The sequence below is a fragment of the Lasioglossum baleicum genome, unplaced genomic scaffold (genome assembly GCF_051020765.1).
Source record: "Lasioglossum baleicum unplaced genomic scaffold, iyLasBale1 scaffold0021, whole genome shotgun sequence".
In the NCBI taxonomy this organism is placed as follows: Eukaryota; Metazoa; Arthropoda; class Insecta; order Hymenoptera; family Halictidae; genus Lasioglossum; species Lasioglossum baleicum.
In genome coordinates this window covers 2,699,817-2,721,133 of record NW_027469081.1, presented here as the reverse complement: position 1 = coordinate 2,721,133, position 21,317 = coordinate 2,699,817, and the positions used below count along the sequence as shown (strand labels likewise).

General features: G+C 41.3%; 1 protein-coding gene across 4 annotated transcripts in view; it reads right to left on the bottom strand.

Annotated features, from left to right (window-relative positions):
* LOC143219093 (MICOS complex subunit Mic60-like) overlaps nt 1–21,317 on the bottom strand; it is a 73,903-nt gene that overhangs the window by 22,732 nt on the left and 29,854 nt on the right. For all 4 annotated transcript variants that reach the window (XM_076444899.1, XM_076444900.1, XM_076444898.1 and 1 more), the window contains 3 exons: nt 10,378–10,536; nt 1,727–1,830; nt 592–779 (listed from right to left, as the gene is read on the bottom strand). In XM_076444899.1, the coding sequence (XP_076301014.1) occupies nt 592–779; nt 1,727–1,830; nt 10,378–10,536 (451 nt within the window). The remainder of the gene's footprint in view (nt 1–591; nt 780–1,726; nt 1,831–10,377; nt 10,537–21,317) is intronic.

Below are 21,317 nucleotides of genomic sequence, written 5' to 3'. Positions count from 1 at the left end.
ATCGGAACATTGCAATGAGCTACAAACGTTTAAAGATGAGAGCTTAAGGGTGAAAGTCGCAGATTTTCAGCCTTGCCAGGACATTTCGCCCTTGCGTGATCATCTTTAAACGTTTGTAGCTCATTGCGATGTTGACCGATTTCGATAAAATTTTCGGTATGCATACAAGTTATCGAAATCTATAAAACACATTTTTTAAATTATCGTTACAGGGCCAGATAAAAAAATTGACAAAACATAATTTTTTTAAATTTTGTATAATTCCTACCAATTGCAATCGTAATCAATTTTTGTTTACTTATTCTCTAGCGAACTAAGTCGGTCTAACATCTTAAAAAAATTCAAGTCCTTTGGACTAATTTCTACAAAATTATGCGATTTTTAAGGGTGTCCACTTGTTATTGCCGCTGACTGTAGGATCGAAACGTTGATTTTGTTTGATAATTAGCAAAATTGCTTCATGATTAGTAATAAACGATGGAACCGTTGCGCCGAAAGCATGTAACATTTATTAACAGCAAATACGATCGATAGAAGAAACATATCTAGTCCGCATTTTGTTGAAAATCTCAGTGGCTTTGGAGTTCTTACCTAGCACGGCGCAGTATGTCGAACGTGGTGAGATTATTGACGTCGATCGGATTGTCCTCGAGCTCCCACGTGGAGATGCTGCGGACGTTCTTGATCATCAGGAAGTTTTGGAGATAGCTAAGAAAATAGATAGGCAAGGACGCTCCCTCCGCAGGAACCATGGCCAATCGTCTTGCCACCTCTTCCACCTGAAAAAGTTTTCCACCTCGTAAAACTCCTTGCGTCGCAAAAATCGTCTGGCTTTATCATCTCTGGCCAATCGGTGGCTCAAGTACAGACTCTACATGATGGGAGGTACTTCAACGTAGCTTCGATCCCTTTATTGTCTCTTGGAAGACGAGGGAAATATCGGGGAACGGAAATTCATCGTCGAATCCAATGCCAAAATAAAGATAAAGTTAACATTACAAGTTTCTCGTAGAAAATATGGGAGAAAATGTTTTATCAATATATCATTTGGCTCGATCGATGCAAGAATAAAAAGGGAATGAGAGAGAGATTGTGGCCAGAGTCGAATGATTGTAACGGTAACTATAGTGGCCACTTAATATAAAATACAGGGTGTCCCAAAATTCGTGAAAATCCCGAAAGGGGATGGTTCCTGAGACCATTTCAAGCGATATTTTCCTTTGCAAAAATGTTATCCGCGGCTTTGTTTAGGAGTTATTAACGAAAAACACGGACCAATCAGAGCGCGACCTAGACGCGAGTTGGCAAAGTCGGCCCTGCGCGCCAACTGTCTATTGGCCGACTGTGGCAACTCATGTCTAGATCGCGCTCTGATTGGTCCGTGTTTTTCGTTAATAACTCGCAAACAAAGCCGCGGATAACATTTTTGCAAAGGAAAATGTCGCTTGAAATGGTCTCAGGAACCACCCCCTTTCGGGATTTTCACGAATTTTGGGACACCCTGTATATTATATAAATGTTAAGAATTCAATTAAATACACGGATACGGAGGTAGTAAAGCATAATCGGTTTGCGAAACTCTCGGGGAAAGAGTGTTTCTATGGAATGGTGCAGTTTTATTGGCCACTACCGTGGACAAAATGTGCTCCGACGCCGAAAGGGTTAATTAAGTTTGCTTCTTTAAAGATGGCAAAGGACGAGGGGAGACCGGTTACTGTAAAATTACCTTGAGGAACCTCGCACGGAGAATGTCCTCGGGGAACACGCCCCTCTTCGCAGCCTCTTCCGGAATGCCTTGGATCGCTGCTAGCACCAGAGGATCCTCTTTAGCTGAAAGGAGATAGAAGAATGTATTGTTAGCTTGTATAATAAAATGTTTCCGAAGATGTTCGTAGAAACGTTTCTCCGAACGGAGGGAGAATAAAAGTTGAGCCTCGCGCGCCGAAGTGCCGCAAACCGGGAGTATAAACTGTAGGAAATAGTTGGTGTCGAGACCGAATACATAATTGCTCATTTCGTTGGATTTCGCGCGGGATCGTTCGGCGAATGGTGGGAATGGCACGTCATGTTTACAAATTGCCGTCTCCGGGCGCAATTCCCGCGGGAACCGATCGAAAGAATAGGAATTGTCCTTCAATTTTACGGCTGGAAATTCCGCGGGGGTAGAGAATTTATTAACATCGGGCATTACCGACGCCTCATCCCCCACCAAACAAATTGCATTACACCAGATGCTGTTACGTCGCTGGAATACATTACTTCGCAATTTCGCGAACCGGTTACGTGATAAATGGACACGGCTATTTTAAACACTTTTTCGACCGGCAGCGGTCGAATTTATTCATTTATGCGTTCCGCGTAAAATAAAATTTATACGGGCTCATGAATCCCTCCTAATTAAATGCCAAACATTGCGCGAACACTTCTGAAGAACATGTTGCGCGACAAACGTTAGACAGCTTCCAGCTGTCCCTCCGAGTAATAAGTTCGCACTAATTACGCCCGGAAAATTCAGCTCGTTTCATTAGCAGTCTCTTTGAGCAACGTTTCACAGCGTCCGTCGAGCGATAAAAATCTTCGAACTTTGTCATTCTATCGTTGAACTTTAAAGTTAGAAAATCCGAGCTCCGTTACCGGTTTTTTCTCGGTAACAAGATACCTTCGCATTTTCCTCAAGGAAAATCCTGCAATCCTATCTCCGAAGCAAGTTCCATTGTTCTAGAACGAGCTCGTCCTGCTGGAGTTACAGAAAAAAAATCCCCGGATTTAATAGAACGTTCCGTCGCGCTTTTATTAAAACCGAGTCACATACATTTGACGGCGGCATTGCTGTTCTTTATTCGCCGGATGTATTGCTACATTCTAAGCACCGTTCGCGTACTCCATTTCCGGCGACAAGGGAAACTTAATAGCAATACAAACTGCGTATTCTTTCGAGTCGCTGCCTTTTAGCGAAGCAATTTCGCGATAAGCTCTCGTTTTCGCAGAAAATTCACCGCGCGCGAGTGTTCATCAAGATATTGCTGAACAATGATGTACTGCAAATTGTTTCAATGACTGTAACAACACCAGGAATAAGTCAACATTAATATTGTTCGCACTGCAGTGCTTGCGAAACACTGTTAATTAAAGCATTCATCGTAAAAGACTGCTTATAAATCGTTGCTTACAGAGAACAGTTTATGAAACGCAGTCCCCATAAAACGTAAGTAGAATGAATATTTTCAGTTTCAGTTTCACTTTGGTCAGGCATACAGTAAGGAGCATAATTGATTCCACACACTTTAAATCAGAACAACTTTTTTATGAATGTAACCAAACGACTTCAATTAGAAAATTTCGTCAAAATCGGTCGACGTTGCAATGAGCTACAAGCGTTTAAAGATGGTAAAAATAGCAGATTTTCACGATTTTCGACCTGTAACAACAGTAAATCTAGAAATTCCTACATCTTTCAATGACTGTCATTTGTCCCCGCATCAACCGATTTCGATGAAACTTTCACAATGCATATAACCCACACAGATCTACAAAACATATTTTTCAACATTTCAATGTAGGCCCGCATAAAAAAGTTGTAAAATGCAACATTTAGTATTTCCTCTACAATTCCGGTCAAATGCAATTTTTGAAAAAATTTCTTTTCACATCCTGTAGTAAACTAGTTGCTCCAGCTTTCCAAAAAAGTTCGCATAGTCCAATATTTGAGAAGTTACGGTGTTTTTCAGAGTGTCCGAATATTAGTGGGAGTCACTGTATATGAAAGAGTACGAATCTTTCGGGTTGTCTGCAGCTTAGATTTCCATTATCCGAAACATCTGTTGCCCGATCAGCAACACTCTATCCGCCAGTAACTGACAACGAGCCCCGAGGATTGTATTTATAGAATTTATGGGAACCATTCTGCCGGGCCGAAAGGGGAGGAATTTTATTACATGTTCGTCGATTTATCACCGAACGCAGGCTCATCGTCTCGACGGTAACACTCATTACGGATCATCCTGTATTTATCGCGTTGTCGAGGAAGCCGCTCGCGGAAAAGTTCCGCATGAGAAATCGTCAACAATCACTGGAATCGCTTTAATTCCGCAGATGGTGGGGAATGCAGGACGCGGGAAAGAATGCAATGGCGTGGCGTCCGGGGTAAGAAATCGCTGAAGATTTACGACATAATCGCCGGCGAGCGTGCATAAACCGCCCCCCCCCCCTCCCCCTCGAGCTTTCTAAAGAGCGTGCTCCCCTTCCCAGGTGAATCAATTATGCATCGCTACAGCCACGCGGTTAATCGTGTCAATCGTTCCTCAAATATCGAATGGATTTTTCTTTTTTTTTACACTCCACCGTTTCTATTTGCTCCTTTTATGTTGTTTTGTTTTTCTCCCCCGAAGCTTTTCATCGCCCACTTTCGGGCTTTGAAACGCGACACGACGTTTTACAACACTGGGAATATTTTATCGAGTACTTTCGAACCGTTCGAGAGCGGAATACTCGAAATATTGTGAAATACTGAAATCCCGGACTGCGACAATATTCCCGCCGGCCTCGCCGATCCCTGAAATAAATCATGCACTCTCTCGGTACTTACAAATATATGTATTTATGGCTGATTAAGAGGAAATCTTCTCGAATTACAAGCCCGCCGATAAAAAGGATCGTTCCTGTGAATCGTGGAGAACCCTGAGGATTTCGGAATTATTTTCCTCGATAAGTACAACTTTTAATGGATAAATTAGATATATATGGTCACGAGAGGAATTAGCGTCGATTTAATAAAAGCTTATAAACGCGTGGACCAATTTATTGCAACGATAATATAGACGTTAACGAGACACAAGAATTGATCGTATCCTAGAATTTTGGCCACCTGCAGTCGACCGCGATATTAACGTGTCCGAAAAGTTACCTTAAGACATTAACTACATGGAATTTTCTAGTAGTATAGCCCGGTGTTGTTCAGACATGCATGGGTAGCACGGCTCTATGCATAGTCAAACACCAGAAAGTGGTGCAGCCCCTCTGCTTGGTCAGACACAAATCAGCAGTACGGCAGCGTGCATAGTAGAGCAGAGCTAAGTAGTATAACCCGGGATATTGTCAGCAGCGCGCTTCTGTGTAATGAAATACAGTGGGTGTACAAAGTATTCGTGCACCTTTTAGAAACGAATAAATTTCCATAAATTGGTGCCAACAGCTCGAGTTTTTTCGTCGGACGTTAGGATTAGTTTACTAGCTAATGTGAAAGAATTCCTTTTTCATTGTTATTGGTCGCAGTTGCGGAGGAAAAAGTAAAGGTGACGATTTCCAAATTTTTTATCTGTGCCTGTAATGAAAATCTCAAACATGTATTTTGTAAAATTAAGTCGGTTATACAGGGTCATCCGTTTTTAAACGGCCAAACGTTAACCAGCTGTAGAGGACCCCAAATGGAACAACTTTTACTCCTATCACTTTTTTTTTGTTTCGGCCTTGATTTCCAGATAATTGCAAAAAACCATCATTTTTTGAGTTTACATAAAATTAAGTATCTCAGGACTCCAATGATGAATCTTGATGGTTTTTCCTTTGTTTAGTTTAAAATAAGTACGGGAATCTTTTTTATTGAATAAACTATTTTGTATGACCTTCGGATCATGGTTTTTTGGCGTGGGGCACACCGTGGAGCCTGATAGAAATAAGTTGGAAAGTGGCGGTGTGCCCCACGCCAAAAAAACCATGATCCGAAGGTCATACAAAAAAGTTTATTCAATAAAAAAGATGCCCCTACTTATTTTAAATTAAACAAAGGAAAAACCATCAAGATTCATCATTGGACTCCTGAGATATTTACTTTTATGTAAACTCAAAAAATGATGGTTTTTTGCAATTATCTGGAAATCAAGGCCGAGACAAAAAAAGTGATATGGGTAAAAGTTGTTCCATTTGGGGTTCTCTACAGCTGGTTAACGTTTGGCCGTTTAAAAACGGATGACCCTGTATAAATGTACTGTTTCATCGAAATCGAACAAAGTGGTTATGAAATATAATTGATTGAAAATAGCAGAAATTGTAATCTGCGATTTAAATGAATCGCAAACCCTAAATTCTCAATGATTTTTACATCTTACAATGGCCATAGCTTTTCTTATGCGTCAACGGATTTCAATGAAACTTTGTACATGTATATAACTGACTTAGATGTACAAAATACATGTTTCTAAACAAATTTTTAAATTGTCACCTTCACCTTTCCCTCTGCAATTGCGACCAATAACTTTAAAAAATATTATTTAGACCATTACCTAGTAAGCTAATCCTTCTAACGTCTCAATTTGGAAAAAGTTATTCGTCTTTAAAATCTGTACGAATACTTTGTACACCGAATGTAGTAACTCGCTCGGTTTTCTGACAACGTGTATCTCTAGTTTCAGCTATACGTCGACAGAAAAGTACAATTATAAATCCTGCATGTTCGATTCGGATTCTCGTAATTCCAGGCTGAATTTAGCAGAAGCTGATCAGTAGTTGAAGCGGAAAATTGACGCGAGAATGGCAAAAATACCGTAAAAAAAAAAATACTGTAACCGAAAATTAAGGAAACAATAACGAGATGTAGTTCTGGCCCCCGTAAACGGCGCAACAATTTCTGTTCCCCTCCATGAAAGGCACCTGCAGTGTCCACAGCCGAGGCAATCAACGCCACGGCCCTCGGAATCGTTTTTCCGCTTCCGGGTGAGCCCACGGAGAACTATTTAATTCATCGCGAGCGGGGTCAGTTAATGAGTTTTCACGGCGCAATGGCCGCATTACCGGGCCCGAATATTCATTGCGTGCCGCGGAACACACGCCGAGTAGATTTACGCGCTTCGTTCCGATGCCGGGAGTCCACCGGCGGAAGATAAAAAGCTCGTAAATTTTCTCGAACGTAGAACGATAAGGCGGGGGAGGGGGGCTCCAGCGCGAAATGAAAACGGAACGCGAGCTTACAGAACGGAACATCCCTTCTCTCTCACCCCTCTCTCTCACTCTCTTCGTTTTTCCGTGTAATATTAGGGTAATGATTGTCTGTCGCGAACGAGTGATAATGACGATTGCGGTCGGCCCAGACAGTCAACCCTGTATTTACGGTGATTATAACGCGTTATATTATTATCCGTGCGGGCGCTTGACGGCTGTGTAAACCGTGATCGTCGACCACGCGAATTTTAATACGTGCTAAATCGCGCGAGACGATGGATCCGCTGAACAAACTGCCGGATTCGACGTCGAACATTTTTGAAAACATGCGCGCGTAACATCACTCTATCCGTCACAGCGTCACTGCGGATCTTTATGCGTTTATGGCGTCTGAAAATTTTCAAAACAATGCTGGAACGTGAAATTCGATAGAATCTGATACGATTTCTATTTATTCCAGATCTGCAAAGATCTACCACTGAAAACAAGGTTGTAGCTTAACATATATTGGACAAATCTCTAGGCCTACCTTGACACACGTATGACTGAACACAGACGTAACATTTTTCTTTCTCCAACACAACACGCTGCCTTAACTAAACATTCATTGGAATTGACCACAGTTTTGATTTTGATAATGTGAAGATTATTGACAGGGAATCTAACCCACAACGTAGATTATTATTGGAAACCATTCATATGATTAAACAACAAAGCGTTAATCTTAGGTACGAAACGCCTAAGGGTGGATTTATAGTGGAGCAGCGAGATGAGCTGTGCAGTAAAAAAAAAAAGAAAAACAAAGAAAATACATATGTATTTTTTCATTAGTATGTGTCGAAATGTTGTCACGAATGTTGGTTTCTTTTCACCGCGCCGCTATCATCGATGCTCGTAGCACCACTATAAATCCACACTAAGATTCATGATTATTTAGATTTGCCACAAAGCATCGGCCGACCCTTAGAAGTCGCTGTGCCTAAAGCATCGGCCGAGCAACAAAGTATTAGAACCGATATGAAGACCGATATAGGACCGAAAAAATATCGGTGTTAGACCGTTATGCTAGGACCGATATCCATGTACGAAGGACCGTAATCGAAACCGATATCAACCAAAATTTCGGGCCTTCATAACAGTTATTCAGAATATCGGTCTTTCATAACTGTTTCGATCAAGCCCGAAATGAAACAGTTTCAAACAGTTATTCCCGGGCCCGTTTCAAGCCCTGCTTGTATCACGATGGAAGAAGTGCATTGATGTCGATGGAAATTATTTCAATCAATGGAATATGAATAAAGCTTGTAAAATAAAAGTTTATGTGTTAAAGATTCAAAACGGCCATTTCATTTGCAACAACCTAATACGTATGACACGTAAAAGTTTGAAAAGGGTACCGTGCAGTTGATATTCGCATGATGTCACCGAGCAAACGCGAGAGGCCTCCCCGGAAGGAAGATTATAATAAACATTGGTTTTTCCGTGGGACGGTCCGATTCACACGGAAACATTCCGAATAACTGCGCCCGCGGCGATCGAGTTTGTTCCTCTTTAGCCGATGAAATATTTATACGATTCAGCGCGTATTTATGGCGCGCGGAACATTCAAAGCTTTCGCGTCCAACGAACCGTCGAACGTTTTAGCATTCTGGCCGCGAGGAATTCCGATACGTCGATACCTCCGCGATTGCAGCTTTAATCCCCCCAAAGATTGGCATTGTATCGCGACGGGGCTGGAACGAGATTATCATGCGGTTACCGCAAGCTCGATGGCAAACCCCCGGGCTAACCCTCATAAATGGAACTGATATTAATATCAGTTAATATTAATCTACGATCGCGTTAATGGACAGATCGGAAAATACTGTCAATTCCAGAGAAATGTTTTCCAGCCGGATGCCGAAGACGGGAACACGGGCACACTCGCAGATTGCCCGTAACTAATTCCCCCATCGAACGTGAATTGACAGGGGAGGCCGGAAAATAAAATTCCTCTCAGAGCTTTAACTCGATATTCCAAAAAGAGTTTCAGCAATGATGAAATCGCAGGTGTATGATCAATTCCGATAGCTGATTAGACTGCGGATCTTTATGCATTTATGAAGAAATCGGTTGGATGAAATATAAAAAACAGTAGAAGATTTTTAAAACTTTAAGAATGTCGTAAGGTTGCTTTTAACCCCTTGCCGTATCATTTTCATTACGGTTACAGTGATTAAAACGTCTTCATCCCCAAAAATGTCGTAGAAAGGAGAAGAGAATTTATACTTTTTGTATAGCTACATTTATTTTAATGCTTCAATATTGGTTATAAATAGACTGCGGATTTTATGCATTTATGACAAAAATGAGTACGTACAATTTAAAGCAATGGAGGTATTACAAAGATTTGAGGCCACCAGTGTATTAGCTTCACCTTAATAAGATAATTAAAAGAAGAATGAAATCGTCATTTGGCTCCTGTGTCTCGCAATAAATGCAAACATTTTTTATTTTGCATAAAGATCCGCGGTCTAGTTATAAACGAATCAAATTTTATTTCATTTAAAAAGAAAGGCGTAACATTCATAATATTTTGTAGACTTTGTTTAAATTCTTCACGACGAGTGTGACTTGTTAAAATACGGCAAGGTGTTAAGGATGTTCTGGAGGTATATAAAAACGCAACAAAATTTTTGAAAATTTGACAGGATATAATTCTTACTAAATTAATGCAATTACCAAAGTTTGGGTTCTCGATACACTGCACCGTTTAAGAATTATAGCAACTTGAAGTTTGCACATTTTAACACGTCTTATGGAGAATTCATAAAATTCCACTTGAAACCCTATTTAAACCTTGAAAAAACGCAACTAGAAACTCCAGTTTCTTTTTATATGTAGTAAAAATTATGTAATTAATTATGTTCAAAATGTATTAGGATTCACTAAACAGTTACAGAGCAAAACAAAATTATAAACTGTTACGAAACGTCAAATTTATCGTGTTGTCTCTCACTAGCATGGAAACGCGACAAGTGTAGACCACTGAATATTTCTGCAGAGGGTACAGTAATAAATTTTTTAATGTTTTTGGCGCAACGGTTCCATCGTTTATTACGAATTATAAAGCAACTTTGCTAATTGTCAAACAAAATCGACGTTTCGAACCTAGTTTGGATCTTTTTCAAGATTTATTTGAATCACGTCTGTAAATTAAATATGTTATAATAATTTTGAAAGAGGGTACAGTATTCGCAAAAGTTTAATGCAAAATATGCTCATGAATGGCTTTCATTGCCATGTATTGATGGATTTCGAATTTCTTGTACTCTTGTCTCCCATTGTACCTCCAGAACATCCTTAATGTAACAAAATCAAGTTATGGTATTCTTGCTTCCCACAATCGATGCAAAAAGTGTTTATTTTCCATGAAGATCCGCAGTCTACCGATGATATACTTACGTGCCGCTTTGGTGACGGCCTTGATTTCCGCTTCCAGAGGCCTGATGGCCTTGTCCGCGCATACGCCAGGTGCTGTGGTCTTCACAGCTCTGGCCAAAGCTTGACAAGCTGACCAGAGGATCTGTGCGTTCGATGCTCCCCTCTCTTCCTCCATGCGAGCTGGAACACAAACGCAAACGCAAAACCGTTAGTAAAATATCACAGTTTACTTGACAAAAAAGTGATGAATAACATTCATGTGTGTTTGTCGTAAAACAAAATTGAGAAATTGCCATGTGTTCTCGTGTTTCACAAAGGGCCTAGCAGACTAAGATTGGTCCAGCGGCCCCACCCACAATTTTATTGATATTCTGCGGAAAACAATGGTTTTAGGTTGAAAGATAACCCCCTAAAATTCTAAGTCGCTAACCCTTCTTATACGGATGATATGAGGGTAAATACCCTTAACTGTATCATTTTTTTTCTTGGTTGTTAATTAAGATATTCGGATAAAAAAAACACGAAAATACTCGAACTTACCTACTTCATATCATACATTTTTTTCACCATCGTGATCAAATTATTAAGGGTAGAAAAAAATCATTTAATTTTTTAGGGGTGGGAATTGTAAGCAACCCTTCGAGTGACCACTTCAAAAAAATTCAAGAACAATGTTCTGTTGCTTATCTAACGTATAAAAAAGTTTCAAGATAGTCGGTTTGGTGGAACATAGTTAAATATTCAAAAACAAATAAAATTACATCATTATAATGGTATAATGTACAGAAGGGACTTAATATCCTGATAAGAAACACTGCACTGTACATTATACCATTATAATGACGTAATTTTATTTGTTTTTCAATATTTAACTATGTTCCACCAATCCGACCATCTTGAATCTTTTTTATATACGTTAGATAAGCAACAGAACATTGTTCTTGAATTTTTTGGAAGTGGTCACTCGAAGGGTTGCTTGCAATTCCCACCCCTAAAAAATTAAATGATTTTTTTTCTACCCTTAATAATTGGATCACGATGGTGAAAAAAATGTATGATATGAAGGAGGTAAGTTCGAGTATTTTCGTGTTTTTTTTATCCGAATATCTTCATTGACAACCGAAAAAAAATGATACAATTAAGGGTATTTACCCTCTTATCTTTCAACCTAAAACCATTGTTTCCCGCACAATACCAATAAAATTGTGGGTGGGGCCGCTGGACCAATCTTAGTCTACCCTAGCAGACCCTTTGTTATGTACACGAAAGTCAGCGATTTAATTGCTGCGAATAATTGCGCGATACACCCGGTTGACATGATAGAATTTCGAAAGCAATTTCATTCGCAACGTTAACGGACAGCGTTGAACAGCTCCGAAGTTCCTCGAGTTTGAAAACGCTTGCAGGGCGTCTCGGCGCTGTCTTTTCCCCAGCCGCGGCGCAGTTCGCAAAATAGAATTTTACTTAAAAGCACTTGAGCTCGCTCGGTTCTATTGCATTATCCTCTTCTTATCTGCCGCGCCACTTCGAACGTGGTATTGAAGGATACCTACCCGTAAAATAATGTCAGTTGAAAAGGTCACGTTCGTTGTGACACGTTTTGGCAAGTGGTGCCGGGAGGCAAAAATCGAAAAGACTTTATGGACTCTGCGTCGAGGACGGACGGACGGACGAACGTGTGAAAATTGCGCCAGGAATCGAACGAGAGAAACGTTGAACGAAGGAAAATTTAATTCTGGGAATTGCAAAATTTCAGACTGATCGGAACTGTTGATTTTCAGAAGAGTGCCCGTGAACAGTTTCCGGGTCGGAGAACGAAAATAGTAGTAAATAAAGAAAGACTTTCGGTGTGTTGCTCTATCAGGATTCGTTTCAATTCGATTTCGATGATCTTTAATTTAACGAAGGTGCAGGAAAGCTTTATACCGCTGATTGTTCGTTCGGTTCTACCCGTTCGAAGAATATTGATGCACTATCAGCCTCCATTGATCTATCAACATGGGAGGCAGGGCGCATCGATCGCCAGATAGCAAATAATCTCTTGGAAAATCCCCCACGAAGTCGAAAACTCAATCAGGTCGACGTGTCATCCCCCATAACCCAGTTTTTCAATCTTACCGAATCTCGAATTCGATTTGCTGTCCCTGCGCCTTGACCAAGCCCGTGTCAGATATCTATTTCAGATAGTCAACGGAAAAATAAGCTGCCGGCGAGCGGAAGGAACGTCCGAAACTCCTGTGTTAATTTACAATTAGCAAGAAAGTCTTTAAAAATATACACTTCACAGGAGAAAATCAACGGAAGTAAACGAGACCATCTTATTATAGTTTTAAGTCCCTCCAGGTTCGAGAACCACAAGTAAAGTCTTCAAAAATTTCGAAGCTGCTTTGGAGGGTGAGGGAGGAGGAAAGCGAAAATTAAATTTCTGGGACAGTTTTAAGCCCCCGCAGAACTGAATGGGCAATATTCCGAAAAAGGGTCGGAAGTTGCTTCGCGGAGGAAAAGCAGCAGGAGTATGTTTAAAATTAAATGAACCTGTGGTTGAATTAAATGTTAAGGTCCTTGCGGGACTGGAGGGTCGGTGGAGCAATTTAAAAGTTGTTTGAACAGGAGAACACAAAGAAAAATCTACTTCGAATGAAATTAGAAGAACCAATGGCTCGGCATCGAGTATTGTAAAATATTAAATAAACGAAGTATCGCGAGAGGGTAATTTTTCTTGGATCTCCGCAGTGAATCTTCGTGCATTTTCGCGAGAAATATTTATAAGGGTGTCGTCCCCGCTCGCGCGTTGAAAAATCGAGGGACATTATGCGGCAGTTTAATCCCGAGTAGGGATGAAATATGGCGGCCGCAAAACTGCGCAAAACGACGAGGAAGGAGTGATGATAATAACGATCGGTCACAAAACTTCGAGGGAAACGACACGGCCGTCGATTGAAGGACTCGTGGTCCTGACGTGCCGGTATTACGCGAAAAATAAGGAAACGCGGTCGGGGAAAAGGGCTAGCCTATAAATCAGCCGGAGGGCCGGGCAAGAATCGACGCGAAATAAATAAGAGGGCGACTTCTCGCGAGAGCACGCGAAACTTCGTGCCCCACAGTCCTCCCCTGTCTGCGATACAATGGCGATAGCACGTCGAAGGCTACGGACTCTGCACATTGACAAATGTCTCCGGAGAGACACTCTCTCTCTCTCTCTCTCTCCTCTCTTTTAAGTTCGCTCCCGCTCACGCATTTCACGAGCTTCATCGTTTCCTCGTTCGACTCGCCCGTTCTCCATCGAGGCGAACTCGTTCTGGACGATGTTTCGTTATCGTTCTCGTAGCGACATCCACTCTAATGGAGTTTCTTATTGTCCCTCTCGGTGCCCACTGCTTCTTGATAATGAGCGAATCGTTGGACTCGTTCTTTTTACGCGACGCATCAATCAGCGTTCCACTGAACGTTTTTCTGATAAGAAGATGCGCGAGAAACATAAATTTTAGATGTCCTCGAGAGTCGAGAGTGGGGATTATTAAAGCGGGAGATTTTTGTTTACCGTGACGTGAGTTCGTAAGTTTTTTTTTTTTTTGGATTGATTCATGTTGGCGGAGTACTGGAGTATTTATTCGCTGGACATTCTTTGCACTTTTGAAGTTATGCATTTCTGTGCATCATGAAAATTGTTGAAACAAGTGCTTGCATTGTTCTACGAAGTGTACTTTGCAGAAAGGTATTGACAAGATAGCAGGAAAATATTTATAACAGCCTGCTACTTTGAACGGTAATATCTCCGTGAACGTTCTGCGGATAAACGCAAGCTAGTGGTGCAGTCCCGCATATGGTCAGACGCACAGCTTGTAAACAGAACGGCAGACTCTGTAGCGTTAAGTAGTATGACCCAGCATGCAGTCAGCCACAAATATATCTGCTTAATATACTGACGTAAATGAGAATCCCGAAATTTATTGAAACGTGAGATACAACTTCTCTGTTCGCTTCTATCCATTTTTTGTGGCCCTTAATGTTCGTAATTAAACAGTTCGGCTTTTCTTAGCTGTAAGACTGAAATAAAGCAATAATAATATTCATAATTATTAACCTCGCATACAAACACGTCCCAGATGAATCTTTAATATTCCATTGTACACGTCGAACTAAAATATTAATTAATAATACATAACAACATGCTTGAATGAATTGTTTTAATCGAATGAAACATACACAAACGACGAATTAAAGATCGCAGCTACGCGTAACGCTCTACACGGTCCGCAAGATCCTCAGGTTCCGGTTTCGCGCGCGTCGAATGATCGCGGGCCGATTAGGCGAACAGCCCTCCCCCACCACCGAGGGCGCCAGGGTGCAATTTGTAATTGATGAACTGCAAATCGACTAACCCGGGCAAGGTGTTCCCCAGTCAAGCCTGTCGTTAATGTCGCCCGCAAGAAAAACGAGATCTATCTGGATCAAGTGCTCTCGCCCCGGTGATTTATTATACACGTCAATCCGGATAACTTTCGCGAAGTAACCTCGTTCGCAAAGTGCCACCCCTCCCGTCGTTCCTCGCCTCCGCTCGCGCTGTGGTTCCTCGTGCGAAAGCTATGGAAGCTTTCCCGCGGTATTCAGAGACCGACGCGACGATCGAATCTCAGCTCTGGGCCCAGAATGGAATTCATCGATCTTGCGCGCGCCGTCGATCGGTTTCGCGACTGAATTCCGGGCGCGCGGAATTTTTTCCCGTGTTATTCCCTTTGACGTTGCCGTATGAAATTTATGGAGGCCGCCGTTACGCTTCGGCCCCGTTTAATTGGCGTTCCGGAATATCCAACGCTCGGATTTCGAATGAAACATGATTTTTTTTCCCCGCTCGTCCTTGATATTTGATATAATCAGAATTTGCGGATTCGAAGTCGGAAATTCTTGAAAATTTTCTAACTCACGTAGAAACGACCCGTTTATTCGTAAAATATTTAAAAGAATCATGCACAATGCGAATTTTTTCTCATTTTCTACAACATACAGAACGAAATATAGACAAATGATACTTACGATTTGATAGCACTTGAAAGCAATGTTAACAAAGGAAATTAGGATTAACAAATGTTACCTTTTACAGATATTTTCTATTGATACATATGACAGATTCTCGGTATATAAAAATGTTTGAGAAATCAAGGTCATTCGAAAGGGAATATTTATTGTATATTCACTAGTAAGTAGAATATCCCAGTTACGATCAGACGCGATCATTGTCGTATTTCCCTTGTCGTAAAAATATTTTTAATTTCTCCAAAGTGTTCGACAAATTTTGCAAAGGAGAATTTTCGGAGCAGGCCAGTGTTCATATCCGAGACTGAAAAGGGGCGTTTTTTATCGGATGTTCCAGGGGCGGGGGATAAATCATTTGGCCCCCTCAATAATATTCAATCGCAGGATCAACATCGCTTCTAAACGAGGCCGATTAAAAGCGCGCGAAAACGTTCCGCGCCGTTGTTCCGACGCGACAGGCGAATTCCCCGTGGGGTTTACGGATGATCGAAAAACTGTACGGGGTAAATTAAATTAGGCGGCCGAATTTCACAGATCGCTACGCGTCGCTTCCTTCCTATCCGCGAACCCGAGTAAAATGTTTATTTTCCTCCTTTTTTCAGTTTTGTTTTTTTTTCCCCCCCCGAAAGTGACACGGAAAAATCTCCGACGAAGCGAGTTTTCCACGGTCGTGTTCGATTACCTAAACAACACGAGTCCTCGATCCAATATTTATCGAGCTGTACATTTTTAATCGTTCGTTAATCAATCGTTTCATAGCGGCCCGGGCGTTTGTAATTTTTAATGCAAATTACAGCGCGCTACGCGCCTAATGCGCATCGTAATTAGTTAATTCTTTCTCTTTCAACTGTTCCGTTGTAAATGTAATTACACGCATAATTGCGCGCTGGTTCTCCGGGATCCAATTAACGAGGAAAATCTGGGTTTTTGGCAGAGTTTTTGTGAAATCGAAACTACCTGTTCTCGCAGTTAACTCTGAATTGTATTAATTCAATTCTCGTAGCTATTCCTCTGTGAATTTTTCGATTATTTATTTTACACTCCATCTTATTGTATCTACGGAATTTATTGAATTGTTACTCGTTGATTGCGATGGTCACGAATCAATTTGTGCGCTGGATACATTTTTTCTTTGAAATGGTTTCCAAAAATCGAGGACCAGCATAGAACTGGGCAATCCAATGAAACGTACCGAAAACATATGAAACAAATGCGATACGTCACGCGTGACAAAAATAAAAATGTACAATTGCGTTCCAGGACAAAAACAAATGGCCGAGCCATAACAAAGCGAGATCGTTCACGCAAACCATAACCAAGGACCATTAACCGTCGCAATCCACGAAAAAGGTCAGTCTTCATAAAAAGAGTAATGTCGAAACGTTTTCTGCGGTGGTAAAAACAAAATGGTAGAAAACTGGAAAACCACCGACGCAGAAAATCGACATTTCTTCACGCCTCAACGCGATCCTTTACAATTCCCGATACATAGAATGTTCTCTCGATCTTCCCCTTTTAAAGTAAATTGTAGATCAGTCTATCGTTGAACGGTTTTCGTAAGAATAAAAAGGAAATAAATCAGGAAATAACTAAATAATAAATATGCAGAACATTGAAAAACTTTGTAACACGAAGGCGTTCAAAAATCGCGAGATTTTCTGTGACAATTCTGTGTTCTTTTAATTTCGTGGAGGAGTATAGTTCGTTCGTGACGTAAACGCGCGGTGTTTACACTCGAACAGCGTTTGAACAGAAAAGTTCCGGTCGCGAAAGAGGCCACGCACAGTGGGGTATTTGCCCGAGTTCAGCGGCCACAGCTAGTTCAAAATTCGCTCAATATTGAAACTGCTGTAACTTTGCCAAAATTTATCCAAATTTGATGAAAAAACAACCATTTTGAAGCTTGAGATTTCTACTTTTTGTACTGTATGCCGTTTTTACTGAAACGGATGTTTTGAATGCAAGATTTGTCCATAAAGAGGAGCGTATCAGATTGTAAAGTTTGTAGCTATTTTTCAATCAAGTACTGCGGATTATAATCAATATTTTAACGTTATTCGTCTATTTACTTAGATTTACTTAGAGATTTTCAGATTACTAGATTTACTTAGAATTCAATATATATAGTCTATCGATTCATGATACAAAAAGTAGGTCTTTCGATTTAAAAAAATCTAGGTCACCTTGAAATCTCATCTATGCCTCCACCCACGCAGAAAATGTTTATGCCACATGTCCCCCTCTGTTCCGTGCAAATTTTGTTCATAACATTTTTTCATATTATTACAAATAACGACAATATTCAAAGTGCACATAGTTACTGCTCCACCCTGTATATCATTTAAATTCCATGTGTATACTGTTTTCTTATTTTAGTGTATATTGTGTGTGTTTATTATTATTATTTAATATTTACTTAAGTAAATACGAAAATATAGCGAATGCGAACGTGCAGGATGTGAGAAATGCTGCGATTTTCGCGCGCGCACAATGGCCATTTTTTCGTAAAGCAACTATAAAACACGGAAGCAGTCGAAGGCAGATCCAATTTTTCTTGCATCTTAATCAGAAAACTTCAAAGAATACAATGGCACAGAAATGAACACCGGGACGCACCCGGAAGTATAACGAAATCATTACCAAAGTCTTAGAATCATCAAGAAAGTGACTCATCGTTGGTTATCTTTAAGTATTAATAATTACAAACATGTATATGGTAGAAAAGTGAATTTCTCTTAAAAGTATAGCCTATACTTCGCTAAAAAAAACTTCTACAAAACAAAAATCTGTTAGTGTATGTAAATAAGGTAGCACAATTACTAATAGGTGAATTCGTTGAGAAATGAAAGCGGGTTAACGGAACTTCAACTTCCGACAAATTTCAGTGCTTGATGGATACATGAATGGGAAAATGAATGATGGGAGATTGTTCCTCAGACATTCAACTAACTCTAGCCGCAAAAATTTTATAATTTATCTAAAATTTTTAAAATTGAATTTTGACCGCTGAAATCGGGCAAATACCCCACTGTGCCACGCCTTCGACGCGGTATCACTCGGCAATCAAATAAATTATACAAGATAGATATATATTTGCCGATGCAGCGGGGAGAGGCGTAGCGAAAGCGATCCGATTCGGTTCTCCGCGGATTTTCCACAGACAGTAATCCCTGGGAACACAGTCGACGAATCGTGTGGACTTCCACCCACGCCGTCGTCCCGACCTCGGTGACGCTTTCATCGGATAAGCAAACTGCAGCTTATGAGAACAGGGGATCCGGGAAATACTGAAGAACCCTCGTGAACGTCGCGTTTATTCTTATTTACGTGTCCCGTCGCGATACCGGATGATTATAAGAGCTGGCGAGTCGGGGAAAATGAAGATACTCGAGAAAGGGTGAAGGGCCCTCGTTCGCTTTAAATCACCCGCCGCGGCAAAATAATTGCGAGCCAGGCCAAAGTGGATGGGTTGCCTCGAGTCCATTCTCCGTTTCTTCGAATTCGGCCCGAAGAAATCCATCCCGAATACGTTAGAATCACATGGAAACGCAGCGCACGTTTCCTTCATCCAATTACACCGCCGTGTATAGATTTTTTGGATAATATTTCACCCGTTTCAGCGAGTTTATTGGACGCAGCTAACGAAACGCATCCGCAGAGACGAAAAAGAAACGGGAAAGAATGGAAACTGGTAGTCTCGAGAGAAAATTAAATCGGGTTTATCGAATTGTGTTCTATAAACTTTTTTTTGTCCATCATTCTATTATTTGAGAGAAATATTTGCCAGGAGGATTCCCTGCAACAACACCGTTAATATAATAATTCGCTTGCTGGATTGGCAATTCGCAGCAGCGCTCCCCTAATTGTTTCCAGCAGTATCCTCTACGGTTACGCTTCCCCATAATTGTTCTAATACAGGGATAGCTCCTCGAAAGGGAAGACGAGTATGCTGAAAGATATAGGAAGCCCGACGATTACGTTTAACAGGCGACTTTACGAGGGAATCTTAACGAAGCTCGAGACGGCCAGTTAAGTTCGGATTGCGAATTTAATCGAGACAGAATTTCGAGATAACGGAGCCGGGCACATTGTGAACGGTGACTCTGTGTGCCCGACTGTGCTAATCACTGCTAGGTTTTCCAACTGTTATGATGTTCGAAACGGTCTGAAATAATCCTGCGGCTGATAAGGAACTTTGCAAATGTAGCTCGAGAAATAGCGGACGGTAACAATAACCTTCGCGAAATTAAACTCGGACGATTCAATTCTCTTTTGCGATTGAAACTCGCGGTGCTGATAATCGATTTCTGATTGAAAAAACACCGGGGAGAAGTATTTCCGTCGATTACACTGCATGCCATTTCCCGGACCTGTGATTTGATATCGATTGACAGTGGCTCTTTAACAGTGTTGCACATTTCTAGTAGATATTTAGTTGTACATATATTACATTTAAAAAATATAAAAATACCCAGGAATGAAAATCACAGGAATTATGGACAGGAATATGTATTTAGCCAATAATCTCGCGCAAAACCAGACGCCCGATTGAAATAATAATGAAACGAAGGATAACGAATGGATATTCCAAGCATGGTAATTCCAGTGACAATAAGACGTCGAGATGTCGTTTTACCTCCGGTAGAAAATGAAATTGGTTCTCACAGTGTAGGTGGGATCGCAGCGATTTTTCGTATAGTGACTCAATGATTCGAAACCGATTCGATCAACGATTCCCGGCAGGATTTTCTTGGCCCCGTATTCATAGGGTGCGTTTGCATCCTGATTGGAACGCGTCCGTCAGCGTGACACAGCCGCTTAACAATAAAAGCCGCTGTCGTTGCAGGGGATACTGCTCATTGTTTATGAGCCTGGCACGCGCAAAACCGAGGTTAAATCAGTGGGGGATTAAGCTCGACGAGCTGCGGCCTGTCCCTCTGACGTTTCACGCTTCGGAAGCTCAACAAATTTCGACAGTTACCAGCATCCCCTTTGTTATTTTTAATCCTTTGTCCGGTCTGTTCGATTGTATCCCATTAGCTTCTTATTAATTGGATTTTTCAATTTTACCTATCGCACCTCTGATGAATGGAGGTTCGATCATTTTAAAAATCGATTCCGAAGCTCTATTGATATCCGTATTAATTGCAGGTCTTTCCTAAAAATTGTGTTGGAGACCCTGCGTGGAGATCGCGGCTGGAAAATCAATTGCGATTCAACGGTGCGCCGAAAGATCGAACTTTCGAAGGGTGCATTGTACACTGTTTTTTTATAATTACCGTGCTCCGCGGTTCCCGCGGCAATTATCGAGAGCCGACATTTTATGATTGCTTTTATAATCCTATCGTCCGTCTATCGCTGATTCATCCCCCAGTTTCCCCAGTTTCGTCCCCGCGTCCTTTCTCTACATTATCTCTGCCTTTCATGTAGACTCCCTTTGTTGTTCCACTGTGTTTCACGTCTTCCTCCTCCATTAACCTCTCCTCTTTCACCGGCCTGCTCGCAAACTAACCCCCTTTTCCCCCTTTTCACCTCCTTTCTCTATAATTATCCCTCTGGTTCGCGCGTCTTCTTCCACCCTTTCACGCCTCCTCTCGCGAATTAATCTCTACTCTGCCTCGTCTTTTCCCACCAATTAACCCTTTCACTGTGACCTCCAACCCCTCCCCGACGTCGTGATTCTCTCCTTATGGTCCACCCCTTCGTTCACCTTTGCACCCCCGCAGCCCGGTTTTTTTTTATCTCCGCCGCGATAACAATTCTTTTTTTCCTTCGCCGACTTTGTTTCGCAGACCTTTTCTCTCGGAGAGACTTTCTCCGAGCTTTTTCTCTCGCACGGACTTTCTCTCCATTCATCAAGCTCCTCGATCTTCCGCCCCCTCGTTGCGTTTTTTTTTCACTGCTCAACCGACTCGTGCCCTTTCCCT